The sequence below is a fragment of the Canis lupus genome, chromosome 21 (assembly GCF_011100685.1).
Source record: "Canis lupus familiaris isolate Mischka breed German Shepherd chromosome 21, alternate assembly UU_Cfam_GSD_1.0, whole genome shotgun sequence".
In the NCBI taxonomy this organism is placed as follows: Eukaryota; Metazoa; Chordata; class Mammalia; order Carnivora; family Canidae; genus Canis; species Canis lupus.
The window spans coordinates 31258462-31280601 of NC_049242.1; the positions used below are offsets into that span (position 1 = coordinate 31258462).

The following is a 22140-nucleotide window of genomic DNA, read 5'->3' on the forward strand; positions in this document are numbered from 1 at the left end:
GTGGGCAAAATGAGTGGAGGGTCACAAGGTATAGAAACTTCCAGGTATAAAGTAAATAAGTCGTGGGGATGTAATGTATAGGGTAGTGACAGTTGATAATACTGTATTTCATATTTGAAAGTAGTTAATACATTAAATCATAAGAGCTCTCATTACAAGAAAAAAAGTTTTGTAGCTATATATGGTGACAGATGTTAACTAGACTTATTGTGATGATCATTTTGCATTGTACATAAATGTTGAAGCATTACATTGTACACCTGAAGCTAATACAATTGACCCCTGAACAACATGGGTTTGAACTGTGTATCCAATTATACGTGGGGTTTTTTTTCCCAATAAATACAGCACCGCACTGTAAGTGTATTTTCTCTTATGATTATCTTAACATTTTCTTTTCTCTAGCTCACTTTATTGTAAGAATATAATATGTAATACATTTATAAAATGTGCATTAGACTGCTTATGTTATTGGTATGGCTTCTAGGCAGTGGTAGACTATGAGTAGTTAAGTTTTTGGAGAGTCAAAAGTTATATGCAGATTTCCAACTGCTCAGGAGGTTAGTGCCTCTGACACCCGTGTTGTTCAAGGGTCAGCTGTATGATATTATGTGTGAATTATACCTCATGTAAAAAGACAAAAAGAGCATTAAAAAAAAGTCATTGACTCTTCCCATATGAAAATAAATTATCTCTTTCTGAAGCTAGAAGATGTCAAGTCCAGATCCTGAAGGACTTTCCTATATCAGGAAGCATGGATTTTATTCTGTAGGAAATAGAAATAGAGAATGAGATCTCACAGAATGGGTAGGGGAGTAAAATTATATGATTTGCCTTTTAAAATGTCATTTTGATAACATTAGAGAGTAGTGGTTGGCAAACTATGGCCCAAAGGCCAAATATTTTTGGAAATAGTGTTTTTGGAACACAGCACATCCACTGATTTACATTTAGTCTACAGTTACTTTCATGCTATGACTGGAGTCGATTAGTTATAGCAGAGACTGTATTGCCTGCAAAACCCAAAATATTTACTATCTGAATCTTTGCAGAAGAAGTTTATCAACATCTTGTTTAAAAGATAGACCTGAGGGCTCTGAAAACAGGAAAAACAGTTAAGATAGATGAGGTGTTAAAGAATGAGGGAGTAGGGATGCCTGGGTGGCTCAGTGGTTGAGTGTCTGCCTTTGACTCAGGGCATGATCCTGTAGTTCAAGGATTGAATCCTACAGTGGGGTTCCTGCGTGGACCCTGCTTCTCCCTCTGCCTATGTCTCTGCTACTCTCTCTGTGTCTCTCATGAATAAATAAATAAATAATTTTTAAAAAGGATGAGGGAGTATTGGGAAAACAGAGGAGTTTGAGCCTGAAGGAATTATGGGCTGCATATAAGGTGTGAGTGGGATAAGATTGATGCAAATGTGCATGTTCTTGCTTTATAAGAATGGGGCATAAGTAGCAGATTTTATGGGAAGGGATTTATACAGTAATTATGTGGCTTGTTTAATTTGAGGTCTCTGTGGGTTTGGAAACTTATAGGTACGAACAGAAGTAGGAAAAAAATATATCCTCAGGGAGCATCAATATTTAAGGGCAATTGCAGATATAACTACTCATTACAGGAAATACAGAAGATGGGGGAACATGTTAAATTATACCAAGGGAATGCCATTAGTAAAATTTAAACTCTGAGAAACTACAGGACAGTCTAGTTTCTAAGACAAAATAATTTTGTTTCTGGTTTTTTTTTTTTTTTTTTAAAGATTTTACTTACTTAGAGCAAGCACATGTGCACAAGCAGGGAGGGAGGGAGAGATGGGGAGAGAGAACCTCCAGTTCTCTGCACTGAGTGTGGAGCCCAGCATACAGCTTCATCCCATGACCCTATAATCTATGAGCTGAGCCAAAATCAAGAGTTGGACATTTAACCGACTGAGCCACCTAGGCACCTCTCTGAAACAAAATAATTTTAAAGGAGAAGTAGGGGTATGGAAGAGGGATTTAGAAATTAATGTAAAAGATGTATGATCAATCACATAAATGTGTGAACCTTATAAGTCATGAGGCAATTAATTGGATATTTGACAAGGAATTATTGACTGGGAACAGTGATATTGTTATTGTTCCTATGTTTAGTCCTTATTTGAAAAAGAAATAAAGGACTAAACAGAAGAAGAGAAGCTAGTTAAGCAGGCTAGAAAACTGTGACCTAGGACATCAGAGAACCAAGAAGCGTTAGTATCTTGAGCTAAGAAAGAAATCTTCAAGAAGGGAGTGTTCAAAAATGGTGTGACAAAAAGGTTTTCCTCTTAAGATAAGTATTGAAAGTAATTTCCTGAAATTGTTGATTATGAAGTAATTGTTAAACTCTGGAAAAGTTTCAGAGATTGAGTTGAAGTGGTGCTTATTTGTAGTTATATTTAGTTTTCTGTTACTGTTATAACAAATGACCACAAAGTTAGTGGCTGAAAAGAATGTGAATGTATTTTACTACACATTTGTAGATCAGTAGTCCAACATGGGTCTCCCTGGACAAAAATCAAGGCCTCGGTAGGACTGCATTCCTTTCTGAGCTTCATGATTCCCTTCGCCCATCTTCAAAGCTGGCAATGACGAGCCATGTCTTTTCCACACTGCTTTCTCTTCTGCTCCATTCTTTGGTCACAGTACATGTACTTGCTCAGTTGAGCATGTTTGCTCTCTCTGTGTCTCTCTCTCTCCCTCTCACTATCTCTCACTGTCTCTCACTTTCACTGACCACAGCTAGGAAACTTCAGTTATTTAGAATTCATGTGATTAGATTGTGACCACCCAAATAATCCAGGGTAATTCCTCATTTCAAGGTCCTTAACTTTAATCGTTCCTGCTGAGTCCCTTTTGCCAGTATATCCAAGGATTAAGGGTGTTGGTATCTCTGGGGTCTATTATTCTCCCTATCACATTCCCCCGCCCCCCCCCCCCCCAAAAAAAAAAAACAGATGGATGAGGTATGAATGTGATAATGATTATAGACTATTGAAGTTCGGTTTAGGAGGAAAGGAGAGGTTGCTAGGTAATAGAGGAGGAGAAAGGTTTTTAGTTTCTTTTAATCTGTCTTGGCTCTCTGAAGAACCCACCCCAAGGACTTGCTCTTATTTTATCTGACTCAGAACTCTCCCAGGACAGAGGTAAGCCACCTACAGGGCAGGGCATTTGTCAAAGCATTTAATGGGAAATGTGTTAGCCTCTGCCACCTAAGACAGTGAATAACTGTTGAGGCAAACACAAAAAGATTGGGAGGAAAGGTTGGGGTATGAGATGCTTTGGGAATAAGGGATTTGAAAAGTTCATATGTATTCCTAGAGATCTAGAAGGCTGGGCACATGTTCAGAAAGATGTGATAAGGTCTTAACTGTCACTTTTGGCTGACCTTCAGACTTTTCATAAACAGGAACTAAAGATTAAGGTAAAATTGAAAAATTATCTAGCTAAGTGTTGAAGGCCAGCTTCAACACACACAGCCCATCTGCAGACTAGGAAATGGGTGTGTGTGTGTGTGTGTGTGTGTGTGTGTGTGTGGTTTTTTGGTTTCAGGTATCTAAGGAAATCTCTGTGGAATCATGAGCTGACCACTAAGCTAAGGGAACAGACTTAAGTGGACACATACAACAAAGAATATAGACTTTGCAAATCAGTTCAGAAAAGTAATTGAGCAAGAATTGGAACAATCAGGCCCCCAAAAATATGAAGCAGAAAACTGACAGAAATGAAGGGAGAAAGAGGTCAAGTTTAATAGTTGGAGACTTCACTTTAGAGGATTATACACCATGATCAAAAGGGATTTATCCCAGGAATACAGGATGGTTCAACATATGAAAGTCAACATTATATACCATACTAATATAATTAAGGGGAAAATCTCAAGGACCTCGATGCAGAAAAGCATTTGGCAAAATCCAATGCCCTTTCATGATAAAAGCACTCAACATGCTAGGGATAGAAGGGAATTTCTTCTTTCTGATAAAGGGCATCTGTGAAAAACTTACAGCAAACAACATACTTAATGGTTAAAGACTGAAAGCTTTGCCCTTAGGCTAAGGAACAAGATAAGGATGCCTACTCTCACCACTTCTGTTCAACATTATACTGCAGGTACTAGCCAGTGCAACTAAACAAGAAAAAGAAGTAAAAGGCATCCTAATTGGAAAGGAAGCAGTAAAGCTGTCTTTACTGTCATTTGATTTGTTGTTATGCAGCTCACCCTTAAACAACATGGGTTTGAACTGCGTAGGTCCATCTTTATGTGACTTTTTGTTGTTGTTTTTTAAGATTTGATGGCAAAAGCCACAGGCATTTATTTACAACTGCCCACTCATCTCCACAAGTCAAATGGAAGACAACTGGTTTAAAGGTCATAGCTACTGCCCCTGAGTACCCAGAGAGGCCTGCAGAGCCTGTCAGCAGCCCTTGGGATCCCTGAGACTGGATTACCTATCAATTTTTTTCATCAAAAAATGATTTTAGGGTGGCCCCAGTGGCTTAGCGGTTTAGCGCCGTCTTCAGCCCTGGGTGTAGTCCTGGAGACCCGGGATCCAGTCCCATGTCGAGTCCCACGTCCCACGTCGAGTCCCTGCATAGAGCCTGCTTCTCCCTCTGCCTCTCTCTCTGTGTCTCTCATGAATAAATAAATAAAATCTTTAAAAATAATAATTTTAAAAAGACAGCCTGTATTCATGTATTGGATGACTTAATATTGAGGTGATAATGCTCTCTAAAGCATCTGCAGTTGAATGAAATTTGTATCAAAATTCAGCTACCTTTTTTTGCAGAAATAGACAAGCTACTCCTAAAATTCATATGGAATTACAAAGGACTCCAAATGCTCAAAACAGCCTTGATGAAGTACAAACTTTGAGAATGCATATTTTCAATTTCAAAATTTACCTCAAAGCAATGACTTTAGTTAGGACATAATTCTAATTATCCCTAATCCCTAATCCCTCTTCTCCCTAATCAGAATCACTATTAGAGCTTTTAAAGACTATAGCGTTTGAGCTCTCAACCTTTGGAGATTCTGTTTGCTGGTAGGGGCTGACATGGCTTTTTTTCCAAAATTCTAAAGATGATTCCTATGTGCTTAAACTGCTATAATCATTAAATGTTTCTCCAGGGTAAACCTTATCTCCCTAATGTTTTCCTTCATCTTCCTCAGAGATACCCTGCAAGGATTCTGTCCTGCTCCAGAAGGAGAGCATTAAGGAGAAAATGGATGCTGACTCACTAAACGTCAATTCCCAGGTGAATTAGGATCTTTACTGGAATGACCTTTTTCTTTTTGGCTTTTGAACTTTTGCTAAACATAGGTCCATCTAAGGACATAAGACTGTTACTTCTCCCATAAGACATTGGATCCATTTTGTTTTAGTTGGTGATGAACTCTCTGGAAAATATTTAATCTTTCTATTTTTCTGTGCATCTTTTCCCTCAGGTTTATAGATGATAAAGCTATAGAAATAGAGCCCACCAGAGAATGTTTAGAATTAAAAGTGAAAGGGGATACCTGGGTGGCTCAGCGGTTGAGCATTTGCCTTTGACCCAAGGCATGATCCTGGATTCCCTGGATAGAGTCCCATGTCAGACTTCTTGCATGGAGCCTGCTTCTCCCTCTGTCTGTGTCTCTGCCTCTCTCTTTCTCTCTGTGTCTCTCATGAATAAATAGATAAAATCTTAAAAAAAAAAAATTAAAAGTGAAGGGAGCCAAGGACAGTATCCTGAGTAAGGTCATTGATTAGGCAGGAGCAGAGGAAACCTCAAATACTGAAATGAAAGCATCAAAGTGGTAGAGAAAAACCAAGAAGATAGGATGTCACCAAAAGCCAAAGATGAGAAGATTTCAAGGATAAATCCTTTAAAAATTCAGGAAAATTTAGCCTGAAGAGTGCCTATTTCCTAAGCATTGTGGAGATACTGTCATACATGGGAATAAAAGCCAGGTTGCAGAGGACTGAGGAAGACAGTGAGGAGGAAGTAGGCAAAACTAATGTAGATGATTTACTCACAAAGTCATGTGATGTCTTAGAGTCATCTGGCTCTGAGGTAGAGTGAGGAAAGAGATTCGTGTATTTCATTGTGATCGAAGGTGCCCATTATGACAAGGTTGAGAATCCTGGGGAGAGAAGTGCAACAATTGCTGGTGTGAAGGCCTTCATAAGAAATATTTGTGTAGTTCCCAATATGCCACTTGTCTAAGGACTGGGAATATGATGATAAACAAAAGGAAACCCCCTGCCTTTGTGGAAATGTCAGTAGAAGTAGATAGGTGCACACATGCAAATAAGATAATTGCAGATAGTAATAATTATTACAAAGAAAAGAAATAAACATAATACAGTAGAGACCAATGAGGAGGGTGGCTACTTGGTTTGGGTAATCAGGAAAGGACTGCATGATGAGATGTCCCTGGGCCGGAAGCCCTGAATAGGAAGGAGTTAGCAGACTGCATTTCTCAATTAGAGAAAATACCCTACCTCTTCTGCTAGCAGAAGCTCCATCTTCATTACAAAGTCCCATCAAATCTACCTGAAACTCCTTCTGTTCTGAATTCCTTTTATGTCAAGTATTTTTACTCTATAGTAATGTTTTATTCCACAATTATTCCAACTGTATTTTTCTCAACCAAAATGAAAATTTGGGATTAGGACTACACTTGATTTTCCTTTTGCAGCCCTCACAAGAGTACCAGGTTGATAGACCTCTAATATAACTTCGATTTTCATCACTTAGAACCCCAAATGTTTGTCTGTTTCTTACATATTCTGGGCAGCCTATCCTTTCCAAATTCATTTCTCCTCTATTAATATTTTCGGGAGTTCCCTTTGATTAAAAAGGAATTTAATGTTTTAGGAACCAGTAACATTCAAAGATGTGATTGTGGAATTCAGCGAGGAAGAGTGGGGACAACTGGACCCTGCTGTAAAGAACCTGTACAGGGATGTGATGCTGGAGAACTATAAGAACCTGAATTCATTGCATCAAGGTGGCTTCTGTGTATTTCCCCCATCTGCCCATCAGTAGTCTCTTCATCTGCTGCTAAAAACTATAGGACTACTATGGTGGTTAAGGGCACTTGGGTTTGGGTTCAGGTTTCTTAATATCCTTTGGGCACAATAGCAGATTTTCCTGCTGTATCTGAGGGGAAGTCCTTTCTGTGGAAGAGCTAGAAATACCCAGGTCTGTGGTGACCCCTGGCCTTATATTTCAGCAGCTCTTTGACTACTACATAAGGATGCAATCTTTTCCCTGTAAAAATATCTGAAGTGTCTGCCTGTTGTTGTTTTTTCATTTTCCCCATGAATAGAACCTCTGCTTTCCAAACCAGCTGAGATTTCCAATTTGGAGAGTAAGGAAAGAAGATGGATAATGGAGCAAGAAATCCCAAGCACATCTGTTTTTGGTAAGAACCAGGCAGATACGAGGCATTTGTAAGAAGCTTCTCTTTGTTAAACACACTGTGTACTGTTAACAGCTTTTAAGAGTTGAGGAAGTAACAGCAAGACTGCTGAAGCTTTGAAGGAAAAAAAGTCATCATTCCTTCTCGTTCACAGATTCTTTTTCTTAAGTAGGGAGGCAAAAGAATGTTGTAGGTGAGGATCATAGAAACTAAACTTAAAGCTGTGTGCCCTGGAGCAACTTATCTGCCAGTTTCCTCATCTATAGCATTGAATTAGTAACAGTATTTTCTTCCACATTCCTGTGAAAATTAAGTGAGTTTACATGGGTAGCACACTTAGAACAGTGCCTAGCACATAGTAAGCACTATGTCAACAAACTAGCCAACGTAATATTAAATCATATTCTTTTAAAGAAAATGAAAAGCTCTGCTTTATACTAGAGTGACTTTAGTAATTTTCCATTTTTCCTTTGTTTACCATAGAACTTCTTGTGCCCTCTCTTTCTACCTTCATTGTAATCTCTTTCTTTTTTTTTTCTAAGATTTTATTTATTTGACAGAGGGATAGATAGAGCCTGAGAGCACAAGCGGGGGTGGGGAGGTAGGAGGGAGAATGGCAGGAGACGTCTCCCCACCAAGCAGGGAGCTCGATCCTAGAACCCTGAGATCATGACCTGAGCTGAAGGCAGACACTTAACCAACATAGCCACCCAGACACCCCATAATCTCTTTATTCTTATTAACATTTTGTTTGTGGGAGATTATCTATTATTGTGTGCTTAATATAAATTTTAATACATATAGAAAAATATGAAGAGGAATAGAACTCACCACATAATCTCACTACCCAGAGCTATGCAGTACTAACATTTTTTTTTTATTATTTCAGTACTAACATTTTGATATATTTTCTTTTTCTTTTTTATTTTTCTCCCACTCTTTCTTTTTTTTTTTTTATTTATGATAGTCATACAGAGAGAGAGAGGCAGAGACATAGGCAGAGTGAGAAGCAGGCTCCATGCACTGGGAGCCCGATGTGGGATTCGATCCCGGGTCTCCAGGATCGCGCCCTGGGCCAAAGGCAGGCGCCAAACCGCTGCGCCACCCAGGGATCCCATTTTGATATATTTTCTTAGGCTTTTTGTGTGTGTGTGTGATGATGTATCTTTGTGGCTTGTGAAAATTTGTTATTTTTCCAAAATTGAGTTTGTCAAGGATATGTCATTTTATATATGTCAGTCTTCCCACCTTATATAATACCATGGGCAATTACCTGGGTCACTTTAGTCTATGGAAATGTGGTTTCTAATTCACATGTAATGTTCCATCATATACATGTATCATAATATATTTGACCATTCCCCACCCCCAGCTGTTGGACATTCAGGTTTTTTTCTTTTAAGATTTTATTTATTAAAAAAAATATATTTTTTATTTATTTATTCATGAGAGAGACAGAGAGAGTGAGAGGCGGAGACATAGGCAGAGGGAGAAGCAGGCTCCATGCAGGGAGCCCAATGTGGGATTCGATCCCGAGACTCCAGGATCACACCCTGAACCAAAGGCAGACACTCAACCGCTGAGCCACCCAGGCGTCCCAAGGACATTCAGGTTGTTGCCAAGTTTTCAGGCATATCTGGCAATAGGATATACCTTATTAGAAGAGAAACTTCAGCATCAAAGGGCATGAATATATTTAACAGTCTTGTTACTTTGTGCTGTATTGTCTACAGAAAGGTTATACCAGTTTATAGGTCACTGATAATGTATTATCTATTTATTATTATCACCCTAGAACCATATTGTTTACCTGAAATCTTTGATTTGATAGGCAAATTATTTAATTTCTTCCTTTCTAAGGTAAATTCCCACCCTCTTCCAGTGGACCCCATGCCTTTTTTCCCCCTGCCTTTTTTCACTTAAGATTTTACCATTTCTGCCTCATCCTCCCATTAGCTTTTTAACATTTTCAGGTCATTAAGGATTTAAATTTTTTTTCTCTCAACCTATTACTCTCTCTTCCACCTCTTTATTGCCAAACTTCTCAAAATATATTATACTTGTCTCATTTCCTCAGCATTTATCCCTCACCCCATTCCAGTTTAACTTATTCCAGATCTCCATCTGAAACAATCCTTACTAAGATCATAGATGACTTTCTTGTAGCTAACTCCAGTGGATATTTTTTCATTCCTTGTCCCACTGACTTCTCCACAGCAAGTGCCTCTATTACCTGCTCCTCACTTTTAAAACACTTGTAGGTTCCTGTAAAACTTCCAATTTTCCTCCTCTCTTTCTGACCCTTCTCTCTGTCTGTTGGAGACTTGCTCTCTCTAGCTCTAATTTCAGAGTTTCTTATCATTTGGTCTCATTTTGTCTTCTTTTATTACTCTGTATTTTCTTCTCTAAGTTATCATATCCACAACTGCAACTTCATTTACTACACACAAGTGTAGGTGAGTTTACAAGTTTGTGTCCCCAGTCTAGGCTTCTTCTCAGAATTGAAAAATTTAGAGATATGTGACATTTCTCTTGGATGTCTGAAAGATGACCAGTTCTATAAAACCAAAGTTATAACTTTTTCCTTTTCAGTCCTCCTTCATTGTTCCCTGAGTGAATGGCACTGCTGTCCATCCAGTTACAGAGTGTAGTGTATTATCCTTGACACTTCTTCATCTCTCTAATACTTGGTATTATTTTATCTTTCTCAATATCCCCTGAATGTCTGCACTTCTCTCTGTAGTCCATGTACCGTCATCATCTCTCCTCTACACTATCCCCACAATCTTTTAATTCATCATACTGCATGATCTTGCCATGTCTCTTGGCTTTTTCCCCAGCTCCAGTGTTTGACCCACATTGCAATCAAAGAGATTGAATTCTGTCCTGTACTTGCTTAAATCATTATGTAGACTGCAGTTTTGCTTTTCCCTACCTAGTCCCTACCTACTTCTCCAACCTTGCCTTACACTGCATCCTCCCCTCACTCTTTACACCCAAACCACACTGCTCTTGTAGTCAGCACCATATAAATATTAGCATCTGTTGTGTCCTAAGCACTCTGATAGGTGAAGAAAGACTGCAGAGAAAAGAGTTCCATAGGATACACATTCCAGATGACCCTTGAGTGCGGCTGGCCCTCCAACTCAGGGCCTCTGTACATGCGGCTTCCTTACATAAAGTGCTCGTTCTCATTCTTTGCCTAGTTGACTCTTCATCTTCCTTCAGATCTCAGTTTAACATTTCCTCAGGAAAACCTGTCTTGAATAGTTTCTTCTGTTACATACTTCCATAGGATCATAATTTTCTTTTTAGCACGTATCACAGTTATATTTTACTCGTATCTGTATAGGTCTTTGTCTTCCACATTAGGCTTTATGTTCCTTGAAGGTAAGGACCATGTGTCTTTTTGCCCTACCTTTATTTCTCAAGTTTTTGCACATTTATAGGAACCAAGGAAAAAAATGGTTAGATAAATATTGGATTATGAGAAAGGTAAAAATTATTTGTTTTGGTCATTTGTCATTAGTAAATGATTTTAGGTCCTTTATCTATTAAGACCTTAGAAATTTTTAAGTAAGATCTTATGTAAATTCCCACTATTGATCACAGTTATGGCAAATGAAATATCACTGAAGTTTATTTTATTTATGGTGTCTGCTGTACATATTTTTTAAATTTATGTTATCATTATGTCTATCTTATACCCAGTGCTTTATATCTGTTATTTTTAGGCATAAGAATTTTTCCATCCCCAAACTAGAAACCTATTTCCTAATTTCTTTCTGATTCCATCTATTTCATCATTTAAATATACTTGTCAGTCAATCCAGAATTTACCTTGGTAAATGTAATTTATTTTCTGAAAGGGTTAATGGATTACAGTGGATTAAAGGTGGCTACAGAATCTTTATCTCTCTCTCCATCAAGATGTAGACTTGGTACATCTGAAACTAATGTAACATTGTGTGTTAACTATACTTCAGTTAGAAAAAAAAAAAAAAACATGCAGACTATGTTTCCCCTCCCTTTGAATCTCAGCTAGCACTAGACTGTGTTTAATCAATAAAATGCGGCAGAAGTGACACTGCCATTTCCAGGTCTAGCATGTAGACTTGAACCTGCCACTTCTTTGTCTTAGAAGTTAGTAGCCACTACTTCAACTAGCTTGACATCACTCTGTTTGTGAGAAGCCCAGTGTAGCTACATGGAATGTACATGCATATACACACATGTGCACATATATATACTTTCAAGGCTCGTCAGATGATCAGAGGCAAATCTAGATTTAAGTGCTAATGATCCAAGTTTATTATAAACAGTTTAAGGTAAATTTGGACAGAAATATAAAGTCAAATTTTGGACAGCTTAATTAGTCAAAACCTGTGAAAAAGAATCCTGTGGATTTTAATCTACTAAACACAGATAAGCCACTGGAATGATTTGAAAACTTAGGGGAGGGCAGCCCAGGTGGCTCAGTGGTTTAGTGCCGCCTTTGGCCTAGGGTGTGGTCCTGGAGACCCGGGATCGAGTCCCACGTCAGGCTGCCAGCATGAAGCCTGCTTCTCTCTCTGCCTGTGTCTCTGTCTCTCTCTCTCTGTGTCTCTCATGAATAAATAAATAAAATCTTAAAAAAAAAAAAAAAAAAAAAAAAACTTAGGGGAAACTTTCAGATAGGCCAAAGAAAGGCAGAGATGGTTTGGCCTAGCGTAGGCTAGTCTCCAGGGGAGTTATGAGCAGACACCCAAGATTGGGATGATAGCTAAGGTTTAAAGTGTTCATTTTTGTTTCAAATTAGAGTTAGGGACGAAGTCTTGTAGATAAAGCATAGTTTATCAGTTTGGGATTGGTAGGAATAAGACAATGATTCAGAATCTGTTTAGGGCAAAAGGGGAACAAATCATGGGTGTAAAGATAAACTGTGGTGTTTCCACTAAAATCAATAGAAAAGAGTGTTTGTTGCTATAATTGTTTAATGTTGACCTGAAAGACATAAATGAAAAAATGAGAAAGTTAGTAGGAAAAAGGAAAAAAGGCTATTATTTGTAAATGATAGCTTTTCTACTTAGAAAATTCAAGAAACTTGTTGTCAAAACTGTTAAGAGCTTTGTTAAGATGGCCAGATATAAAATAAAAATATTGGTAGCTTTCCTATATGTTAGTACTGATTTGAAAATAACAAAATAATATGAAAGTGATTTTAAAAGGACTAAAGGAGTTATATGAAAAATGAGTTGTAGAAATATGAGAATATCAGAGATTTACTTAGAGAACACATTTAGGTATTTTCCAATCAGTAAATACTGCTGGAACAGTGTCAGTTTCAGTTACCGATTATTTCTAACAAATTGCCTCAAAACTTACTGACTTTAAACAGCCACCATTTTATTAACTATCACAATTTTGTGAATTGACTTAGGAGTTCTCAGGATTCATATGATGTGGCTGAGAATACAGTGTTCTGCTGGGATGGAATGGTCAAGATGACTTATCACATGGCTAGCAGTTGACATTGATGTTAGTGGGAACTTTTGCCCTGTGGACCATGGCACTTCCATGTGGTCTTTTCTTGAGGCACGGGTTTCTCATAGCATGTCAACAGGTTCTGGGAATATCCTGGGAATTGGAAATCGTTAGTCTCCTAAAGGCCAGGCCTGGAAGTGACATGGTATCACTTCTACATTCTTTGGCTAAGCAGTTACAGGAGTAGCCCATTTTCAAGAGAAAGAAAAATAAATTCCACTTCTCTATGAGAGAGTGTATCTGTTTCTTTTTATTACTCTAGTATAATTAATATGTGGTGTTATATTAGTTTCAGGTGTACAATATGATAATTCAACAATTCTATACATTATTCAGTGTTCATCATCCTAAGTGTACTGTTAAGCCTCTTCACCCATTTCACCCAATGCCCTCACCTCCCCTCTGACAAGTGCCAGTTTGTTCATTGTATTTAAGACTCTGGTTTTTTGTTTGTCTTTTTTCCTTTGTTTTTGTTTTTTTTTTTCTTAAATTCCTCTTACGAGTGAAATCTTAAGGTATTTGTCTTTGGCTTATTTTACTTACCATGATCCCCTTTAGATCCATTCATGTTGTTGCAAATGGTGAGATTTCATTATTTTTTATGACTTAGTAAGTAGTGTATTCCATCATATGTGTATGTATGGGTGTATATATATGTATACATCTGTGTATATATAGACATATGTATACACGTGTGTGGGTATATGTATGCATATATACGTGTGTGTATATGTGTGTATACACACACACACACACACCACATTGTCTTTATTCAGTCCTCTATAGATAAACATTTTGGTTGCCTCTATATTTTGGCTATTATAAATAATTCTGCATAAGCATAAGGGTATATATATTTTTTTGAATTAGTGTCTTCCTTTTCTTTGGCTAAATATCCAGTAGAGGAATTACTAGATCATATAGGATTTCTATTTTTAATTTTTTGAGGAAACCCCATGCTGTTTTCTATAGTGGCTATACCAGCTGGCATTCCTGTAACAGTGCACAAGGGTTCCTTTTTCTCCACATCCTTGCCAACACTTATTTTTTGTGTTTCTGATTTTAGCCATTCTGACCAGTGTGAGGTGATATCTCATTGTGGTTTTGATTTACATTTCTCTGATGTTGTGTGATGCTGAACATCTTTTCATGTGTCTGTTAGCCATCTAATGTCTGCTTTGGAAAAATATTCAGGTCCCCTGTGCATTTTAGAATTGGATTGTTGTTGGGTTTTTTTTCATGTTGAGTTGTATAAGTTCTTTATATACTTTGGATTCTAACCCTTTATTGGATTTGTGATTTGAAAATACCTTCTCAGGGCATCTGGCTAGCTCAGTTGGTTAAGTGTCTGCCTTCAGCTCAGGTCATGATCCTGGGATCAACTCCCATCTTGGGCTTCCCTGCTCACTGCATAGTCAACTTCTCCCTCTACCCTTCACCTTTGCTCATGCTCTCACTCTCTCTCTCAAATAGATAAAATCTTTAAAAAATTTTTAAAAATCAAAAATCAAAATATCTTCTCCCATCAGTCCTTAATTTTGTTGATAGTTTCCTTCACTGTACAAAATATTTTTTACTTTGGTGTAGTCTCAATAGTTTATTTTTGCTTTTGTTTTCCTTGGCAAAGGACACATATCTGGAAAAATGGTGCTATGACCAATGACAGAGAAACTACTGCCTATGTTTTCTTTTAGGAATTCTTTGGTTTCAGGTCTCACATTTTTGTCTTTAATTCATTTTTAGTTAAATTTTGTATATAGTGAGAAAGGGGTCCAGTTTAATTCTTTTTCATGTAGCTGTCCAGTTTTCCCATCACCATTTGTTGAAGAGACCATCTTTTTCCCATTGTGTATTCTTGCCTCCTTTGTCTTAGATCAATTATCATAAAGCTGTGGGTTTATTTCTGGCTCTGTATTTTGTTCTGTTAGTCTATATGTCTATTTTTTTATGCCAGTACCATTGTTTTAATTACTACAGTTTTGCTTAGTATGTCTTGATACCTTCAGGTTTGTTCTTCTTTTTCAAGATTCGTTGGCTATTTGGGGTTTTTTGTGGTTCTGTACAAATTTTACTATTCTTTGCTCTAGTTCTGTGAAAATTGCTGTTGGTATTTTTATAGGGGTTGCATTAAATCTGTAAATTGCTTTGGGTAGTATGGACATTTTAACATACTGGCTCTCCCAATCCATGAACATGGGATATCCTTCCATTTCTTAGTGTTATTATCTTCAAGTCATTTTTCAGTATCGTTTTATGCTTTCAGAGTATAGGTGTTTGACTCTTGATTAAATTTATTCCTGTATTTTTTATTCTTTTCTATTTTTATTTAAATTCAGTTTAATTAACATATACTGTATTATTAGTTTCAGCAGAAGAATTTAGTGATTCATCAGTTGCATACTTCAAGTGCCCTTCTTAATGCCCATCACCCAGTTACTCCATCCCTCCACTCACTTCCCCTATATATTTAGTTTTTTGGTGCAATTGTAAACAGGACTGTTTGCTTCCTTCCTCCATTCCTTTCCCTCTCCTCCCTTCCCCACTCCTCCCATTTGGTTTATTTTCTTAATTTCTCTTTCTGCTACTTCATTTTAAGGTATAGAAATGCAACAGATTTCTGTAATAATAATTTTGTATCCTGCAGCTGTACTAAATTATTAGTTCTGGTAGTTTTTTGTTTGAGTCTTTTATGGTTTTTTATATATAGCATCATGTCATCTGCAAATAGAGTTTTACTTCATATTTACCAATATGAATGCCTCTAATTTCTTATTCTTCTCTGATTGCTGTGGCTAGGACTTTCAGTACTATGTTGAATGAAAGTGGTGAGAGTGGACATCCTTGTCTTGATCTTAGAGGAAGAGCTCTGTTTTTCCCCCTTAGAGTGCAATGTTAACTGTGGGTTTTTATGAATGTGCAACTATTTTGATCTACTTGGTCTGTTTCTGGCCACAAATAATTTTTTTCCTCTCCCTTGTTAAATACACTTACTCTCTCCTAAGAGACCTCATCACATTATGGATCAAGCTTGAAGTCCAGGATCTCACCACCTGAATTAGGTACAGGTTTAGAAGAGGTTTCTCTCTCACTGAAGATCTATGAATTAAAATATAGATTATCTGCCCACATACCCAGTATACACTTAAGAGGCAGAAACAGGGCAGCCCTGGTGGCACAGCGGTTTGGCGCGGCTTGCAGCCTGGGGTGTGATCCTGGAGACCCGGGATCAGGTCCCGCATTGGGCTCCCTGCAGGGAGCCTGCTTCTCCCTCTGTCTGTGTCTCTGCCTCTCTCTCTGTGTCTATGAATAAGTAAATAAAATCTTTAAAAAAAAAAAAAAGAGGCAGAAACAGGGAAACTATAGTCCGTACTCTCATTATATTCCTAGACTCTGCCCTAGGAGATTGTTTTAATCCTCCAGTTTCTGGTGTATTATACAGACAATTTCTGCTAGAAATTAGGCTAAATCAGGGTGAATTAATAGGTATTCGACAAAATTGGATGTATCAGTGGGCTGCTTGAGGTAAAAGTCATTTCATAAAATAATAGTACCTCAGGGCAGATTAGATACAAGAAATAAAGAGCAATGAGTATGCAAGAAATCTTTGCAGACTCTAGTATAAATATTAGAAGAACAATGACTCACCAAACAAGTAAGGACATTGAGGGAGGTTCTTTCCACATGAAAGATGAAATTCTCAGGCTCGTTTATTGAGTTGGAAGACAGTAGTAGGATAGCCAAGTGGCATTGTCTTGGAGACAGATTTTTAAAAAAAAGTGGATAATATAAGTGAGACTAGAAAGCTGAAGATGTGTTTTGGCTAGCAATAAAATGTGGAAGTAAAAGCATTAGATAAAGCTGAAGTTATATGCAGAAGGATAAAGGGAAGTCAGTGAAATTTAATTATTAAAAAATTGCTAAAAAATACAGTATATTGGACATATTTATACAGAAGCTAAATGAGAAAGGGATTTTGATGGGAAGCCGAGGTGGCTCAGTGGTTGAGCATCTGGCTTTGGCTCAGGGTGTGATCCCAGGATCCAGGAGCGAGTCCCATATCATGCTTCTTGTAGGAAGCCTGCTTCTCCCTCTGCCTGTGTCTCTGCCTCTCTCTCTCTCTGTGTCTCTCATGAATAAATAAATTAAATAAATTTTTTAAAAAAGTAAAAAATAAAGTTAGGTAGGTATAGCCCACACAGACTATTTATGAACCAGTAATAATTTGAACTGTAATAGGTGACCCCATCCCAGTTCATATGCTGGTATTTTACCAAGCCCTATGTATTCTCTCTAATATTCCTAAATAGCTGTCCTCATATTTTATGATCTCCTGACCTCCTTTTTTAAAAATATTTTTATATTTAAATATTTAATATTTAAATATTTAATATTTTTTTATTTATTTATGATAGTCACAGAGAGAGAGAGAGAGAGACAGAGACAGAGACAGAGACATAGGCAGAGGGAGAAGCAGGCTCCATGCACCGGGAGCCCAATGTGGGATTCGATCCTGGGTGTCCAGGATCACGCCCTGGGCCAAAGGCAGGCGCCAAACCGCTGCGCCACCCAGGGATCCCTCCTGACCTCCTTTTTAATACTGTTTCCCTTTTATTTTTTCTATAATTCCCCTTTTCTAATTTCACCTCACATTTCCATTCTGTATTTAAGACCTATAAAATATGCATATTCCCTTGTGTGGTTTAGCATTCCTTTCCTAATTAAACACTTGCCTTTCTTCTATTTCATGGAATTTTTAATTTCTTTTTAGACAGAGGGGTAATTTCAGAAAACCAAGATTCAGTTCCAATGCAGAAAATTTCTGGAAAAGTTTCATCTCCTGGCGTGATTATGACAAGACTGACCAAAAGTGGATCCCCTTCTTTAGATGCTTGGGTGAGCGATGATTGGCTATATAGGAAACAAGAACACTGGGACATAAATTTGTCAGAAGCTTTTGTTCATAAGACAGTCTGCTCTGAGGTGGGAAACTTTGAAAGTAGAGAGAATAAGAAAAGCTTAGATGTTAAGTCAGTTAATTCAATTTTGGGTATACAACAAGGAATTCCTATAAGAAAGGGGTCCTCAAAATGTGATAAGTTTAAAACTAACTTCAAGTTTAATATAGACTCAGGTAAGCAATATTCAAAATATGATGAATGTGGGAATGCCTTGAGCCTGGGTATAGGTGTTCAGTACCCAGAAGGTCATACCTTAGTGCATTCCTATGAATGCTATCAATGTGGAAGAGCCTTCAGCCGGAGTTCATCTCTCATTCGACATCAGATCATTCACACAGGAGAGAAACCTTATAAATGCAGTGAATGTGGGAGATTGTTCAACAGACGTACAAACCTTACTAAGCATCAAAAAATTCATACTGAAGCAAAGGTCTGTGAAGGCAATACCTGTAGAAAAGCTGTCAGTGAGAGTGAAGACAGTAATAAAAATTCAAGACTTCAGTCTGGAGATAATCCCTATGAATGTATTAGCTGTGGAAAATCCTTCAGCCGAAGCTCATCCCTTATTCGACATCAAATGATTCATACAGGAGAGAAACCATTCAAATGTCAGGAATGTGAGAAAACCTTCAACAGGAATTCAAACCTTAAAAAACACCAAAAAATTCATACTCAAGAGAAGTCCTCTAACAGGAAGCAACAAAGGATTACTTACTTACATCAATGAATTTAACTGGAAGGAATCTAGTGAATAGAGTAAATGCAAGAAAACATTTGTCAGGGATTATTCTTTAATTGATATGACGGAATTAATATTGGAGAGAAATCTGTTATTGGATAGGAATCTGAGGTGGTTTCCAGGCTCTCAAATGAAGCCAGAAGGGTTTGGAGTTAAATGTATCACCATACAAGTCTGCCTATCATTATTCTGTTATCTGTTGCCATCATTCCTGGTTCATAAATGGGAGCTATGGCATCCTATATTCACATGATTTATTGAAGTAGGTATTAGTGAGGAGCCAAGCAAAACCCTTGGAGTTGGATATTTTAATAAAACTCAAACTTTCAGTCCTTATAAGAAGGTCATAAGAAACCAGGAGCCCAGAAGAATACAGAAAGACTATACTTCTAAGGACTGAACTCTCTGAATTAATAGAGATGACAGCCATGGCAAATTACTCCATCCCTGATAGTATCCTTCACTGTCCTGGTGCTGAGTGGGGACTAGAATTGGAGGAGCGTTATCAACTGCAGTGGGAGGTGGGTTAACAAATCTATAGGTAGTCTTCATATCTGCATTTTTAAAAGTACTCTTTGGGATCTAGGCTGGAGAGAGAGCCATAGCTTCAAGGTTTATCATTTATACCAAATATTAAGAGGTCAATAAAATGTCTTAATACTCGATGCTCTAGAACTTCCTTTTCCTTCTGTAAGTTACTTCAGGATCCCTTTGGGATCCTGAGACAAAGGGATCCTGAGACAAGCTTATCTTTAATCTGCCCCAAAATACTTCTATAGGAGACATTTCCAATGAATGATGATTGGGGCTTTTTGTTAAAGCTCATATCTTATTCAAAAACCAAAAAGGTATACTGGAGTGTGAACACTTATGAGTTAATGTAGAAAATTATTCTGTATTCATTTGTTTTATGGTTTCAGGTCTTTAATCCATTTTTTATTTAATTTTTAAAAAAGATTTTATTTATTCATGAGAGACACAGAGAGAGGCAGAGACACAGGCAGAGGGAGAAGCAGGCTCCATGCAGGGAGCCCGATGTGGGACTCGATCCCAGAACCCCGGGACCACAGCCTGAGCCGAAGGCAGATGCTCAGCTGCTGAGCCACCCAGGCGTCCCTTTATTTAATTTTTGTATATGGTATAAGAGTCATCTACTTTTGTCTTTTTTTTTTTTTTTTTTTTTGTCATGTGGCTGTCCAGTTCCCCTCTACCCCGAGAGCCTACAGAAGACAAATATAGGACTCTTCTTTCAGCTTTTACAGTGAACATGTTTCTGGCATCATGTACCTGCTGTATGATCTGAGCTAGTCATCCAGCTCTTTACTGGGCATTGATGCTTACCAGAAATCCTTCTCCTTCCCCAGACAGCAGTCTTCTCTATTTCCCAAACACTATTTAGACACAATTTTTAAATGAATTATGCAGAATTATGACTTCTTACTCTCCTCACCTTCATAAATCACCACACCCATCCCTCAGAAGATCAGCTTGTTTCCATCAGAGAAGTTGTATACTGCCAGACCAAAACTATCTCCACATCCTGCCATCAAATCTTCAGAGTGCATTTCTCCTCTGTAACAATGGAAGAACTATCCTTTCATACCATGGTGCTCTGAATCTTTCCCTTTTCACTTTCTTAGAGAAATCACTCCCTTATACTATATGTTGGCAAATTGAATTTAAATTAAAAGGAAAAAAAGGAATAAATTATTTTTAATATGCAAAAAAATCCCCACTCCCATCAATCACCTCTCCTTTTATATCTTTATTTTTTAAGATTTATTTATTCATTCATTCATTCATTCATTCATTCACGATAGACCTAAAGAGAGAGAGAGGCAGAGACACAGGCCAAGGGAGAAGCAGGCTCCATGCCAGGAGCCTGACGCGGGACTCGATCCTGAGACTCCAGGATCGCGCCCTGGGCCAAAGGCAGACGCCAAACCACTGAGCCACCCAGGGATCTTACCCCCCTTTTATATCTTTAAATTCACCTTCTATACTTGGCATCTTCTCATCAGCATTTAAAAGGTCACATCTACCTTGAAAAACTAGGAAAGGAACAAAGGCAAAACAAAAACCTCTCTGCTCCACTACCCATAGTAATTATACTTCTCTTTCATCTCCATGCCAGCCACACTTCCAGAAAGTGTTGTCCATACTGGCTCACTGCCCACTCCTCAACAACCTGCAATCTGGTCATAATCCTCATCACTCTAATGAAAGAGTGCTCGACAAAGTAACCAACTGCTTCTTTTTTGGAACCTAACATACTTTTTAGCCTTTATCTTCCTTCACCTTTATCTCCCTGTGGTGTTTGACTCTATCAGTGGCTCCCTTTTTCTTGAGGTATCTTTTTCCCTTGCTTTTTATATACTACAGTACAGTATACTGTATTGTATACAGGATAGTACAGTATCCTGATTTTCCTCTTAAATCTTTGACAGCAGTTCCTCCTGAGTCAGAGATCTATCTCTCCATGTGATGTTGCTCCTCACTGTTCTAGTCTTCAGTTACTGAAGTAACTTCAGTTACTATCTCTGCATGGATGACCTCAAGCTAAAATATCTTCCCCAAGCTCCAGACCTATAAGACATCTCCATATGGATGGCTCATGAGCTGTTCAGCCTCAGTGCAGGGAATGGTCCAGTTGTCTAATCTCAAAAACCTGCCCCTTCTCTCTGTGCCTGTATGCCGTATCCCACGAATTACTAAGGCACTCTGCTAGTTGTTATCCATTATCGTTATTCATCCCATTTTCACTGTCAATAGAATTTTAGCCACCCAACTCTAAATTTCCCTCTGTTAGTACTGGCCAATGGGATGTGAACAGAAGTGATGTGTGTCACTTCCAGGTCTTCAAGAAGCTAGGCATTATCCTACTCTCCTGACACCTTTTCCTCTCCCTGCTGGCTGGGAAACCATGAAAACTGTAGTAACTGTAGTGAACTACAAATGGAAGCCAGTATTGGGAATGGGATCCTGGACCACCCACCTACCTCCATACTGGTAGAAATAAACTTGTCACATATAAGCTCCTGGTTTTGCTGTGTTTTGTTTTTCTTTTGTATCACAGGTTGCCCTGTACCTTAGTTAATATACTCACCAGATCTTTTAGACTCTTCCTTGTATCTATCTGCATATATCCCTCCTGATACTATATTTATATTTCTGGTTATTGTCCTCTCTCCTACCTTACTGCAACTAGTGTCTCTGCCTTAAATTTTGTAAAATGCAGGCAGAGGATCTTTTTTGAAATACAAGTTTTGATTATTGTACACAAATGCTTAAACCTTTCAAAGACTCCCTGTCAACAAAAGTTGACCTAAAAAGGTGAAATCTAAACTCTGAAATGACTCATTTGCCTTTCATGTTCTAATGTTCTCTTGCCCTACACCCTTTGGACTCCATCTATCAGCCATGCAACAGCTTCCAGTTTCCCATCCACTGTGTATGCTTAGCAGTGTGGTTTTCCATATATTTCCTGTTCTT

At 38.0% G+C, this 22140-nt stretch overlaps 1 protein-coding gene across 7 annotated transcripts in view; it reads left to right on the forward strand.

Annotated features, from left to right (window-relative positions):
• The window catches only part of ZNF215 (zinc finger protein 215), a 29966-nt gene extending 10653 nt beyond the window's left edge, over positions 1 to 19313 (forward strand). For 5 of the 7 annotated variants that reach the window (XM_038568921.1, XM_038568919.1, XM_038568918.1 and 2 more), the window contains 4 exons: positions 5191 to 5276; positions 6882 to 7014; positions 7336 to 7431; positions 17720 to 19313. In XM_038568921.1, coding sequence (XP_038424849.1) covers positions 5191 to 5276; positions 6882 to 7014; positions 7336 to 7431; positions 17720 to 18636 — 1232 coding nt within the window. In that variant the 3' untranslated portion in view covers positions 18637 to 19313. Of the gene's footprint in view, positions 1 to 5190; positions 5277 to 6881; positions 7015 to 7335; positions 7432 to 17719 lie in introns of those variants that run through there. The other 2 variants (XM_038568923.1, XM_038568924.1) reach the window with 2 other exon arrangements.
• Positions 19314 to 22140: the final 2827 nt, after the last annotated feature.